We start from the raw sequence: 12,566 nt of genomic DNA on the forward strand, positions 1-12,566 counted from the left end.
ATGATGTTGTTGATCCTGGTTTATCATGAAATTTTCTGAACTCTGAAATGCAAAGCCAATCACCTAAGGAATTTTTCTACAGTGCATTGAGTGACAGTTTCATAACGCTTACTGACACTGGTTTTTTCCTTTTTCTCAGCCTCCCTAAGTCCTGACATTGTGGAGACATCAGAGCCTGCAGTAGTGGGTGTGTCACAACTGGAAGGGTCACCCATGGATACCAGCAGCCCTGCCTCTGCCACTCAGGAAGAAGCTGCTCCCAACCCTGCCCAGACCACCCAGCTCTCTCAGGAGCTTTCTGGTACTGGGGAAAGTGGGCTGACTGACAGGCCGACAGATGCAGAAACTGGGTGAGTAACTTGAAGAATCATTTCTAACCAAATCTGCATTTAAAAAGCTGTATCATGTACACTTTTTATCTCTTGGTCAGATAGCCATAATAATAAAAAAATTACATGTTGTTTAAAATATGTATATAAGTATAACCCCCTTTCATTGCCAGCATGTAGCGTGTTTCAGTCCACTACAAAACAAATAAAAAATAAAGTTGGAATTCATGTTTCCCACCAGCTTCTCTTGCCCAATTGCAGCTCACAATTAGTATTCAAAGTTTGTGCATCAAACTTTTTTTTTTTTTTTTTTTTACAGTAGTTGGTACGTCTGTTTTTTCTAACCAGCTGTTTGCAAAATAAAAGTATCTCATGGTTCAATTAAATCTTCACATCTAAGCACATGCCACTTAGTTTGACACTGTGTAAATCAGCAAAGTATATCATCACACACATTTCTGCTCACTGATGATAACGATTTGGGGTTTCTTTCTTTTGTGTTTATAGCTCTACTTCTGTGTCATCCCCTGGAGAAACAATGCCCAGGAGTGATAGTGCTGACAGCCAGTCTCAGGCCATACAGGAAGAGCCCCTACCATCCACCAGCAATGAGGACGAGGACCCGCTTGCAGGTAAAATTAATTATCATATTTTCCTGCAGTTTTTAATATATTTTTAATGCAGTATTACATCTCATAATATTTGTGATGTTTTTGTCTTGACAGGTATCAGTCTGCCAGAGGGTGTGGATCCCTCTTTCCTGGCTGCTCTTCCAGAAGACATCCGTCGAGAGGTTCTGCAAAATCAGCTTGGCATCAGACCACCCTCCCGTCCCCCTGCTGCCACCACCCTGCCTTCCTCTACTGCGCCTGTACTGGGAGGACCAGGGGTTACAGAGGTCAGCCCAGAATTCCTGGCAGCCTTGCCACCTGCCATCCAGGAGGAGGTGAGTATCTTCTCAGATTATAGTGTTACAGATTAGACAAAATGCTTGGCTTTAGATCTGTCAACATGGTGGTAAAACAAAGTATGATTTCGAAGCAAGACACAGAAAATCTAAGCATGCCATTGGTTGTCCTAGGTTCTTGCCCAGCAACGGGCAGAGCAGCAGCGCAGAGAGCTAGCCCAGCAGCCTCCACAGGGAGACACCCCTTTGGATCCAGTCACCTTCATCCAGACACTGCCCTCAGAGCTCAGACGTAGTGTCCTGGAGGACATGGAGGACAGTGTGTTGGCTGTCATGCCCCCAGACATTGCTGCTGAAGCAGCTGCGTTGCGTAGAGAGCAAGAGGCACGCCAGAGGCAACTGATGCATGAGAGGCTGTTTGGTCATAGCTCATCTTCAGCCCTATCAGCTATCTTGCGTTCCCCAGCCTTCACCAGTCGGTTAGGGAGCAATCGTGGCGTCCAGTACACCCGGCTGGCTGTGCAAAGAGGAGGCACATTTCAGATGGGGGGAGGAACAAACCACAGGTGAGAGAAAACGGTGATCAATTTTGAGAACCGAAATATTTTTCATTATTGTGTTAAATGAAAAAGTAAAAATGGACTTTTATGTTATTGAAAATGTTGTAGGTGGTCTTGATCAACCACTTTAGACAGGTGACAAACTGAATGTGTTTTTTCTTCCTTTTGTTTCCTCAGACCATCCAGTTCAAGTGTGGACTCCTTGTTGCGTCTGCGCGGCCGATTGCTGCTGGACCACGAAGCCTTGTCCTGCCTGCTGGTTTTGCTTTTTGTGGATGAACCGAAGCTTAACACAAGCCGTCTGCACCGTGTGCTCAGGAATCTCTGCTACCACTCTCAGACACGTGGGTGGGTCATTCGCAGCCTGTTATCCATCCTCCAACGCAGCAGCGAAAGTGAGGTGTGTGTGGAGACCTCACGTCTAGAAGACTCCCGTGGCAAGAGGAGCACCCAGGGAGGCTGTGGAGGAAAAGGATCAGCTACCCCCTCCCTCCCTACTTCATCCTCCTCATCCTCCTTAGAGCTACTGAACAGGGTAGAGTCTCGCAGCTCCAGCCAGCTTTCCTGGCTTTCTGTTTCTATGGATGCAGCCTTGGGCTGCCGAACAAACATTTTCCAGATTCAGCGAGTGTCGGGTAGGAAGCATGCTGACCGCCACTCAGCTGGAGGTTCTACAGGTTCTGGAACACTGGGAGTGTCTGGTGCTACTGCAGGTGTCACGTGTGCTGGAGGTGGAGGCTCCACTGTCCACATCCACCCACAAGCTGCTCCAGTGGTCTGTCGACACGTGTTGGACACACTTATCCAGCTAGCTAAGGTCAGGGTCCAGCTATTTTCATCTACATCTCCCACACTATATACAGTATGTATCTTCCTTGCTGTAGAAAAAAGTAAATAAATTTTTGTTTCTTGTCTATTCCTGCAGGTGTTCCCTAGCCACTTCACCCAGCAGCGCTGTAAGGATCTGTCAGCATCGTCTTCTGACCTGGACTCTCGTCTTTGTTCAGGCTCCTCTGGGGGAGGGGGTGGAGGTAGTGCCTCCAGGTCAGTGTCGCAGTCTCAAAGCAATTCCAGCTCCAATGTCTCCAACACACAGAACTCCTTTGGCTCCTCTGCTGTTACTCCCCAGTCACTGGGTATCTCCACCGATTTTTGGGACCTGCTGGTCAAACTGGACAACATGAATGTCAGCCGCAAGGGCAAAGCCTCAATGAAGACAGTGCCTCTGGGGGGCAGTGCAGAGGCTGAGGGGGCCCAGTTCAGCCTGGAGACCTCCCCTCTAGGTCAGCTGATGAACATGCTATCCCACCCAGTAATCAGACGGAGCTCCTTGCTCACTGAAAAGCTGTTGCGCCTCCTCTCCCTCATATCCATTGCCCTGCCTGACAACAAGGCCACTGAGGTGCCTGCTGGACACCCCACCCCGCAGGCTGCCAACCCCAATACAGCAACCAGCTCAGGAGCCACAGCCCTAGTCACAACACAGGGCACGGCATCAGCGGGCTCTACCCAGCCCACTGTGGCAGTCCCAGGGGTCTCTGTGGGAGCTGCAGCCCAGGGTACATCCTCAGGGACAAGTCTAGCAGCCTCTCAGACATCCTCTACAACAATCTCTATACCCACGTCCACTGGAACAACCTCTACAGGTAGTGTTGATTTATTCCAAAGTTGAACATCATCTGTTCAGGCATTATTGTAAAAAAGATATTAGTAGAAAATGATGTACATTTTTGGGGGTGTTTTGCCAAAACAGGGAAACAGAGGGTCTCTACTGCCAGTACAGAGAGTGACAACAAGATGGCCTCCACTGGACTCACAGAGAAACAGCTTCAACTCTCTGTGGAGGTATGGAAAAATAAGTTGATGGATCTCAGTCATACTGTCATGAAATGTGTATGAAATTCCATTGCTGGTCATGGAAAAGTGTAGCTTCAAATTTTTTCAAGATGTTAGTGTGGATAACTTCTGTTGAGGATCAGTTGAAGCCTGCCAGTTAGAGGACAGTGTTTATTATTTGCAGCATTGAACAGTGTCCAATTTCAGAAGAGAAACTAAAAATTACAATGTGTGGGGATATATAATATAATCCAGGTCAAATTCAATTGAAACACATCTGCTACTTTTAATGTGTGAATTTCTCCATGAAAATTTGCATTTGATTCAACAAGTTTCATGGAAGTAACATCTGCCTCACTGCCACATCACAATGCAATATATCTTTGCCTCGATCTACTTCAAGACACTGCCCAATCCACCCAGCTATGTTATGTGCATGGTTTTGTATCAAAGTTTATGTTAGGACTTGTGTGGGTGTGAGTATTAATTTTGGAGCCCGACCGATATTGGACTTTAGGGGTTAAGAAAAGTTTAAAAATTCCAATATCGAAATGGCCTTTAAGGTGCTTTTTAAAGATGTGCACTAATTTGGCTTGACTTTGTGGGAGGTTCTTCAGATTAGAGGTACAACAAACACAGCTCTGACCTTCGAGTGGCCCCAAGTCTGAGGCCCAGACAGATCAGTTAATCCAATAGTTAGTGACCCATCATACATTATATTGACAGTCCTCAGAGAACTTTTCCATTCTAAATTGGATTGTGACACAAACGGGCACTTGTACTTATGAACCTTCATGATGAAATATTAACAAAATCGTTTATTCCTGTTCACCGTTTTCAATAGATGGCACTTGATCAGTTTTTTTGTGTTTCAAAAAACCTTGAAATATTAATTATGAGATGTGCTCTCTAACTACTCTTTTCCTTCTCCGTACAAGGTGTTGACATCTCACTCATGTTCAGAGGAGGGTCTGGAGGATGCAGCTAATATTCTGCTGCAACTGTCCAGAGGAGATGGTGCCACCAGAGACACTGTACTCAGACTGCTGCTCAGTGGAGCTAGACACCTCGGATACACTCTTTGCAAACAGATCGGTCAGTTCTGGACAACTATGCGGGTGCCAGTTGTAATGCTCCTATTTAAGGAAATACAGTTTTGTCTTTACACACATATTTGAAAATGTTCTCTCCCTCAGGCACATTACTGGCCGAACTTAGAGAGTACAACTTGGAGCAGCAGAGACGGGCACAAGCTGATTCCCATTCCCCAGATGCCCCTCCAGAGGATTCCTCCATCTCAGCCAGACTCAAGGGCAAGATGACCAGCAGGTTAGATAGTTATGACTCTAGACCGCCCAGTGGAAGTTAGTTGTCAACACACAACCTAATGTCCCAACTAGTTATCTTTAATCTAAAGTAGTTCAATCCCAAGTGATATTACAGTATGTAGTGATGGCATCTATTTTTACATAGGTTAATTTCTCATACCTACAATTTCCTTTACCTCGTATGCCTTTGTTGGTTGGGACACAGGTTCGACGGGTCGGAGAGTGTAGTGATTGTGGCTGCACAGAAGCGCACACTGGGGGGACGTGAACTTCAGCTTCCCTGTATGAGCTCACTAACCTCCAAGACATCAACGCAGAAGTTTTTCTTGCGAGTGCTGCAGGTCATTATCCAGCTCCGTGAGGACACACGGCGCGCCAACAAGAAAGCCAAACAGACAGGCCGACTAGGTATGACTAGACGATGTTACATATACTCGGTATTCTTGATGTATGCATACAATATCCTGGTGATGTAGTGAGTGATAAAACTATTTTCCTCCTTCCCCGAATGGGCAGGCTCCACCAGTTTGGGCTCAGCCAGTAGCATCCAGGCTGCGGTGCGTCAACTAGAAGCTGAAGCTGACGCCATCATCCAGATGGTGAGAGAGGGTCAGCGGGCACGCCGGCTCCAACAGGCACCCCCACCCACCGCCTCTTCTGCCTCTGCCGCCGTCGCCGCCGGATCTTCAGTGGCGGCCCCCCATGCTCCCACTGGTGCTGCTCCCCCTGCTGGCACGGCTGCTGCTGCCACGGTTAGCATGGGTTGCACTGACAGCAGGCATACTCCTACTCACACACTGCACACACTTAAAGGGAATCATTTGAAAGATGGAAAACATAACATTGACTTCATAGTGTGACCATCCCAGTGTAGTTACTTCAAAATTACTGTGGTGGTCATCAAAATAAATGCTATGAAATGGCTAATAGCTACTGAAATGCCACATGTCTAATTTCGCTCTGCCCCTACTGGCTTTGTGCGTTTTGGAAATTAATAAGCTAACACATTAATTGTTATGCATATCTGTCTTATTTTATATTGTATTGAATTGAATTATCTGTAAACAACGTAGTGCAGTCAGTCTACAGCCTGCTACCTCAAGTGGTTCATGCATAGTGACAACATCTACAGTGCTGCCATGATGAACAATGACAGCCCCAACAGAAGGACAGATGTGCCAGTGATCCACTGCATTCTACATCAATGTCTTTGCATTGACATGTTCTACTGTTGAAATGATCTGTATGTGAATGTGCTGCCTGCTCCAAACTGTTTGATCTGTTCCACTGATGTTGTCTGTTTGCTGGCTGACATGGCTTCATGCTTTTGGCCCTGCCCCCTTCCCTTCTCAGTCCCAGTTCCAATCCTCTCAGTGGATCATGGGAATTTCATTTTGCATGGCAGTATAAGTCATGACGGATTACTATGAAAAAGAAAACTGTTACATTAATCATTAATTATTCCATGTTTTTTCTCCCTGTTGTTCATCCTCTGTCGCTCTGGTCCTTCCTGATTTGTTTTCTCTAGTCTGAAGTGCAGTCAATGTCAGAAGCCCAGGCAGCCCAGAGAGATGACTCTCCAATGGATGTGGACCAGCCCTCTCCTCTAGAGCAGGACCCTGCACCTCTGGGTATGACTTGCTTGCAAATTGTTCAAACTGATGTGCTGTGTTTTCTTCAGTAAGTGAGACCCCATCCCTCCACATCCAGTGATCACCTTCTCTGATATAATGCTTTGGATATTTACCTGGGATTGTTTTTACTTAATTTGTTTAGTTCAGCATTTGCACAGTGATAAAGAACCTCTAAATACAATGCTTTATCAATTGTTGAATTGCTGAATAGACACTGTGTTTAAACATTGTGGTTTTTGCTAAGTTTTATAGGAATAGGTTGATATGTTTCAGTGTGTTTGCACTGTGCATAAGACAATGTGTGATTGATTGATTGATTGATTGATTTGGACTAATTGTATCTAAAACAGGCAGAGCAGCAGTAATAACTCAGGCAATTATAATCTTGATTGACAAATATCAACACTGGAGCAGTCCTTTTTATTTAGAAAAAAAATTGTTTTGTCTTCTAGTAGGCAAAGGTTGATGAAAGCATAACTGGTGCAATGGTTCAATGTATATTGGAAATTCCTTTTTTTAGATGAAGAAGGAAATGGCCAGTCAGAGAGTGAGGAGAGACTTCCAGACCTCCCTCTGCTCAGTGAGCAGCTGTTGTTGGATGAACTATGGGACATGCTTGGGGAGTGCCTAAAAGAGCTGGAGGAGTCCCACGACCAGCATGCTGTACTGGGTAGGTGAAATCCCTCTGAGGAAATGTGTTTCTCTATGCTATGTGTGATTCATATTGTGTCTATATCTGTTGAAGGAGCATGGTTAATTGATCTGTTCCCCTAATGATATTTTCTTTGTTTTTTCAGTTCTCCAGCCTGCTGTGGAGGCCTTCTTCCTTGTCCATGCCACTGAGCGAGAGAGCAAACCTCCTGTTAGGGACACCCGGGAGAGCCAGCTTTCACACATCAAAGATGAGCCTCCACCGCTGTCCCCAGCACCCCTTACACCTGCCACACCTTCATCCCTAGACCCATTCTTTTCCAGGGAACCATCCTCCATGCACATCTCCTCCAACCTGCCACCGGACACCCAGAAGTTCCTCCGTTTTGCCGGTGAGCCTGAGAGATTTCCGTTAGGAGAAGGATAAAGCTTTGTTCCATTTTGTAGCCCAGTGTATAACAAGACTCATTCTTCTTTCTTTTTAGAAACTCACCGCACAGTGCTTAACCAGATCCTGCGCCAGTCCACCACTCACTTGGCTGATGGGCCTTTTGCAGTACTGGTTGACTACATACGCATCCTTGACTTTGACGTTAAGAGGAAGTAAGGAGGATTATCTTACACTCCCATCTTATACTGTCTAATAGACAGTTATTGGCTTTTTAACTTACTAACCCTCTGGTCTTTCTGGCTACCTCTACAGGTACTTCCGCCAGGAATTAGAGCGACTGGATGAAGGCCTGAGGAAGGAGGACATGGCTGTGCATGTGAGGAGAGATCACGTGTTTGAGGACTCCTACAGGGAGCTGCATCGCAAGAGCCCAGAGGACATGAAAAATAGGCTGTAAGGCTCCATTGCCTTTCTATCCACTTGTATGTCCTCTCAATTCAGAACTGCTCAACCTGAGCCATTCTCTGCTCCCTTTGCTTTACAGGTACATTGTGTTTGAAGGGGAGGAGGGCCAGGATGCTGGTGGCCTGCTGAGGGAATGGTACATGATCATCTCCCGGGAGATGTTCAACCCCATGTATGCCCTGTTCCGCACTTCACCAGGTGACCGTGTCACCTATACCATCAACCCCTCATCTCACTGCAACCCCAACCACCTCAGCTACTTCAAGTTTGTGGGCCGCGTGGTGGCCAAGGCAGTCTATGACAACCGGTTATTGGAGTGCTACTTCACCCGCAGCTTCTACAAGCACATCCTGGGCAAGAGTGTCAGGTATTTGGGCTACTTGTAGTCACAATCAAGTAACCTAAATGTTCAAGACATGTTCCAACACCAATAATTCCAACAAACTCAGCCGCCATTTTGCTTGTTATACTAAATGTAGTGGCAGCCATAGAGCTGGTTAGTTATAGTTTGCATTCTTTTTCTTGAATATATGAATAATATGTATTTATTTCTGTGGTATTCCCAGGTACACAGACATGGAGAGCGAGGACTACCCATTCTTCCAGGGCTTGGTATACTTGTTGGAGAATGATGTGTCCACACTGGGCTATGAGCTGACATTCAGCACAGAGGTTGGTGTCTGTTCTCTAAATGTTCCAATTAGCTACAAGTGGAAAATTGATTCTCATACTCTTATCATTGCCTTAACTGTTCAAATTGGGATTTGCCCTCAAGGGCTTGAATCCCACATGCTTTATGTCCTCATTAAATAAGTGCTGCAAAAGTGTCATTTGAAATCTGATGGCATTAAAATAACTGTTAATGGATACCATCTGTGATTTCCAGTAAGATATCAAGCTGAAACTCCACAAGATGTGAGAGACTGAAAGTGTTCATGTGCTCTGTGCATGTAGGTCCAGGAGTTTGGTGTGTGTGAAGTGAGAGACCTCAAGCCAAATGGAGCCAATATCCTGGTCACAGAGGAAAACAAAAAAGAGTATGTCCATCTGGTATGCCAGATGAAGATGACAGGTGAGACTGGTTATGTCACCAAATCTTTAATTTCAGTCAGTGCCAATGGGTTAATCTGTTTCTTTTAATCAACAAATTTAATTTTAAATGTTCAAGGCAGATACTCAGATTTTCTCAAACATAACAAGGCAGCTGGATTTCTTGTAAGTGAGAATGCATCTGGTCAGGCTCTAGGTTATTTGCTTGTGGCTGAGGTCCAGTGATTCGGACTAATCGCCGTCCTATCAGGGAGGAATACCTGGCAGCTACAGAGAGGCAACAGTTTTGGTATATTTGGTAAATTTTCCTTAGAAAGATGAGGTCACTAGGTGGACCGTGTTCCAGACCCATCTGGACCCAGACATATAACCTATAAATTATTGATAATTATTCAATTTTGACAGACTGGTTATTTTCTAACCGCTGCAGCTTTTCTAGCCTTTTCGGCACTGGTCATGTGACGCTACTCGACCAATTATTACAATCTGAGTCAGTCAGTGCAATACACAAATGGTGAGAGACAACACCAGAGAAATAAGTGGGACATAAGAGGGAAAGAAAGGGAAAAGGATGTGTTATAAGCTTTTCAGTTGTTAAGATGTGAGATGAGCCTGTTGCTGTTAACCATAAATAAAATAGAAAGTTGAGGTACACTTTTTATTTCATTTTGTAAAATTAAGCACTTTATTATAATTTTTTATAAGCCCCCTGTTATGTAGTTATTACATATTACAGCTGTTATTTTCCCTGAAATGATAAAAAAACATTGTTACTAATATATATCATTATATAGAGAAGGTATTGTTATTATTTTTTTATTTATGTGCACACGGTATTGACAAGCACCTGCAATTTATCAAACAGTTGCCTATTCTATGTTCTAGTTCTACGTAACAAACCATATGTTGCGTCAGGTTAGATGTTCTCTGTGATACTCAAAGAAAGCACTAGGTGGCACCACTCTTAAATGTTGGACTGATCAATATGCAGCAGAGAGCCAGTGGTGTTTCTCTCTGTAAAATGGCTGATTTATCATGAGCAGCATCCTCCAGCTGCAACTGAAATATGTTATTCACTAAAGAATTGAATTTTCAGCTGCTTAATTGAAAATGAATAGCTACCAAATTAAGTGATAGCACAACATTAGTTGCATGTCAGGTAAAGAATATTCTCTATAACAGAAAGATCTGAAGAATGAATACTTTCCCTTTATTCTAGGTGCAATCCGCAAGCAGCTGGCAGCCTTCCTTGAAGGATTCTATGAGATCATCCCCAAGAGGCTGATCTCCATCTTCACTGAGCAGGAGCTGGAGCTGCTCATCTCGGGCCTGCCCACTATCGACATCGATGACCTGAAGGCCAACACTGAATATCACAAATACCAGTCCAGCTCCATCCAGGTATGCATGAGTTAACACATGTAACATTATTATGGAAATATCTACCCACTTCTACCTGTGTGTGAGAACTGAAAATCTTGAGAGAAAAATTACACAGGACTTCTCCAGCTCAGTCAAATGGGCAGCTTTGCATTACCAGATTTTAGATTAATTTCTAGCCCAGTAGAACTGATGTAGCCACATTTTATTTGTGGAACTGTTTCTGCTGAACCACCACATTCATTGTACAATACTGCATGTCACAGTGCAATGCTGTGTAAATGAGCTGTGTCATCACCAAAAATCCAGACTTGGAAGCATACTGTTTGAAATCAAGTAGAGCTGCTATTATTTTGGCATTATTTCCAATGCCTCGCAACTTCTAGCATTAACTGCTGTTACCCCAGACACGATAACAGAGACTAGATTTTGTATTGGAACACATTTATATCTCAACTACTTTTTTCATCCCTTTCTTTACTTTATCTTTCCTTCTCCTCTTTTTTTAACTTTAGATTCAGTGGTTCTGGAGGGCCTTGCGGTCCTTTGACCAAGCGGACCGGGCCAAGTTCCTACAGTTTGTCACTGGCACGTCCAAAGTTCCCCTCCAGGGTTTTGCTGCTCTGGAGGGCATGAACGGCATCCAGAAGTTCCAGATCCACCGCGACGATCGCTCCACTGACCGCCTGCCATCTGCTCATACCTGGTACACACATGACAAATTTACAAATACATTTCTAATATTAAATAATTATAACGACTTTAAAAGTAACAACAAAACTGTGAAAATTTAACTGAAATGATCTTTCTCTTTCTCCAGCTTTAACCAGCTGGACCTCCCAGCCTATGAGAGCTATGAGAAGCTGAGACATATGCTGCTGTTGGCCATTCAGGAATGCTCAGAAGGATTTGGACTGGCTTAAACTATGAGACTCTTAACAAACTCAGACATGCATACAAACAGTTGATTTAGATTTTGCCTACACCTGACACATTCACACTGATAACCTTTGAACGCACGCACACACCATCATAGACATTTCTGGATTACTTGTTGAATGGCCTAGACTTACTGGTTTCTATTCCATATAAAACAGATAAAACCAGCAAGTGAAATGGACTGATTGACATTGCATACAACACAGAGAGCCTCATGTTGACACGATTGTGTCTCCCTTCCCAATTTAATGGCAAATGCAAGAGCGAATTCAGAGGATAAAACATGGACTAATATAAGAGACGTTTTCTTCATTTAGTTTGATTTCTCTGTACAAAAGGTTTGGGAGTTTATTATGTTTAATCTTTTTTGTTCTCTGGCTGTGTAAAAAGAAAAAAGAGAATGTTGTTTGAACAGGATGGTTATAAAACCTTTGGGGAAAAAATGTTGGTGGTTTCTTGTTGCAAATTTGTGACCTCACGAGCCTTGATGACGGGGAACATTTTTATGGGGGGTATATGGACAACTTGAGAAGTTTGAGATATTCACAAAAATGCACTTTTCAAAGTTTTGTGGCATTTTTAAGGAAGGAAGGTACAAAAAATGAAGAGGAAAACCTGAAGGAGATAAAAACATTAACCATAAACTCTAGAGTATTTTTGGCTATTAAATTGCTGACCCAGCCTTGAGCCTTTGAATCAGAGTGGAATAACTACATGAATAAATGCATAAAATTGCGTCTATTGTCTCTTTTAACATTGTTTTACCATTACCTGCAGTGAATTCATTTCATCACAATCAAATGTGTGAATTCTGTGTGTAATCGCACCAAAATACTAGTTAATTATTGGTCATACAAAAGAAAATATTTTATAGTTATTTTACGAGCATACTATAATCTAATATGGCTCAGTTTATCAATTAAGGACCCAATGATTCTGGGACGTGAAATTTGCCCCATAGTTCACACACACACACACACACACTGATCTCAGCAGTGAATCCGACAAACTGTCGTTCATGACAAAATAATTTAAGCACAGTGACATCATGTGTAATGACTGACACCATCCTAGAGCACATTTCTAATGCCTGAAG

At 43.8% G+C, this 12,566-nt stretch overlaps 1 protein-coding gene across 9 annotated transcripts in view; it reads left to right on the forward strand.

The window, feature by feature from the left end:
• The window catches only part of huwe1 (HECT, UBA and WWE domain containing E3 ubiquitin protein ligase 1), a 41,554-nt gene extending 29,349 nt beyond the window's left edge, over positions 1 to 12,205 (forward strand). For 8 of the 9 annotated variants that reach the window (XM_087179686.1, XM_087179692.1, XM_087179691.1 and 5 more), the window contains 22 exons: positions 140 to 350; positions 837 to 961; positions 1,055 to 1,275; positions 1,411 to 1,802; positions 1,974 to 2,613; positions 2,722 to 3,442; positions 3,550 to 3,641; positions 4,571 to 4,727; positions 4,829 to 4,961; positions 5,166 to 5,368; positions 5,477 to 5,712; positions 6,489 to 6,591; positions 7,115 to 7,264; positions 7,392 to 7,637; positions 7,731 to 7,848; positions 7,949 to 8,089; positions 8,181 to 8,468; positions 8,668 to 8,773; positions 9,056 to 9,173; positions 10,371 to 10,552; positions 11,047 to 11,237; positions 11,352 to 12,205. In XM_087179686.1, coding sequence (XP_087035812.1) covers positions 140 to 350; positions 837 to 961; positions 1,055 to 1,275; positions 1,411 to 1,802; positions 1,974 to 2,613; positions 2,722 to 3,442; positions 3,550 to 3,641; positions 4,571 to 4,727; positions 4,829 to 4,961; positions 5,166 to 5,368; positions 5,477 to 5,712; positions 6,489 to 6,591; positions 7,115 to 7,264; positions 7,392 to 7,637; positions 7,731 to 7,848; positions 7,949 to 8,089; positions 8,181 to 8,468; positions 8,668 to 8,773; positions 9,056 to 9,173; positions 10,371 to 10,552; positions 11,047 to 11,237; positions 11,352 to 11,454 — 4,877 coding nt within the window. In that variant the 3' untranslated portion in view covers positions 11,455 to 12,205. The remainder of the gene's footprint in view (positions 1 to 139; positions 351 to 836; positions 962 to 1,054; positions 1,276 to 1,410; positions 1,803 to 1,973; positions 2,614 to 2,721; positions 3,443 to 3,549; positions 3,642 to 4,570; positions 4,728 to 4,828; positions 4,962 to 5,165; positions 5,369 to 5,476; positions 5,713 to 6,488; positions 6,592 to 7,114; positions 7,265 to 7,391; positions 7,638 to 7,730; positions 7,849 to 7,948; positions 8,090 to 8,180; positions 8,469 to 8,667; positions 8,774 to 9,055; positions 9,174 to 10,370; positions 10,553 to 11,046; positions 11,238 to 11,351) is intronic. The other variant, XM_087179693.1, reaches the window with a different exon arrangement.
• The last annotated feature ends 361 nt before the right edge of the window (positions 12,206 to 12,566 follow it).

This window comes from Seriola lalandi, unplaced genomic scaffold (assembly GCF_002814215.2).
Source record: "Seriola lalandi dorsalis isolate HSWRI2012SDOR001 ecotype SW California unplaced genomic scaffold, Sedor1 jcf7180002054861, whole genome shotgun sequence".
Lineage (NCBI taxonomy): Eukaryota > Metazoa > Chordata > Actinopteri > Carangiformes > Carangidae > Seriola > Seriola lalandi.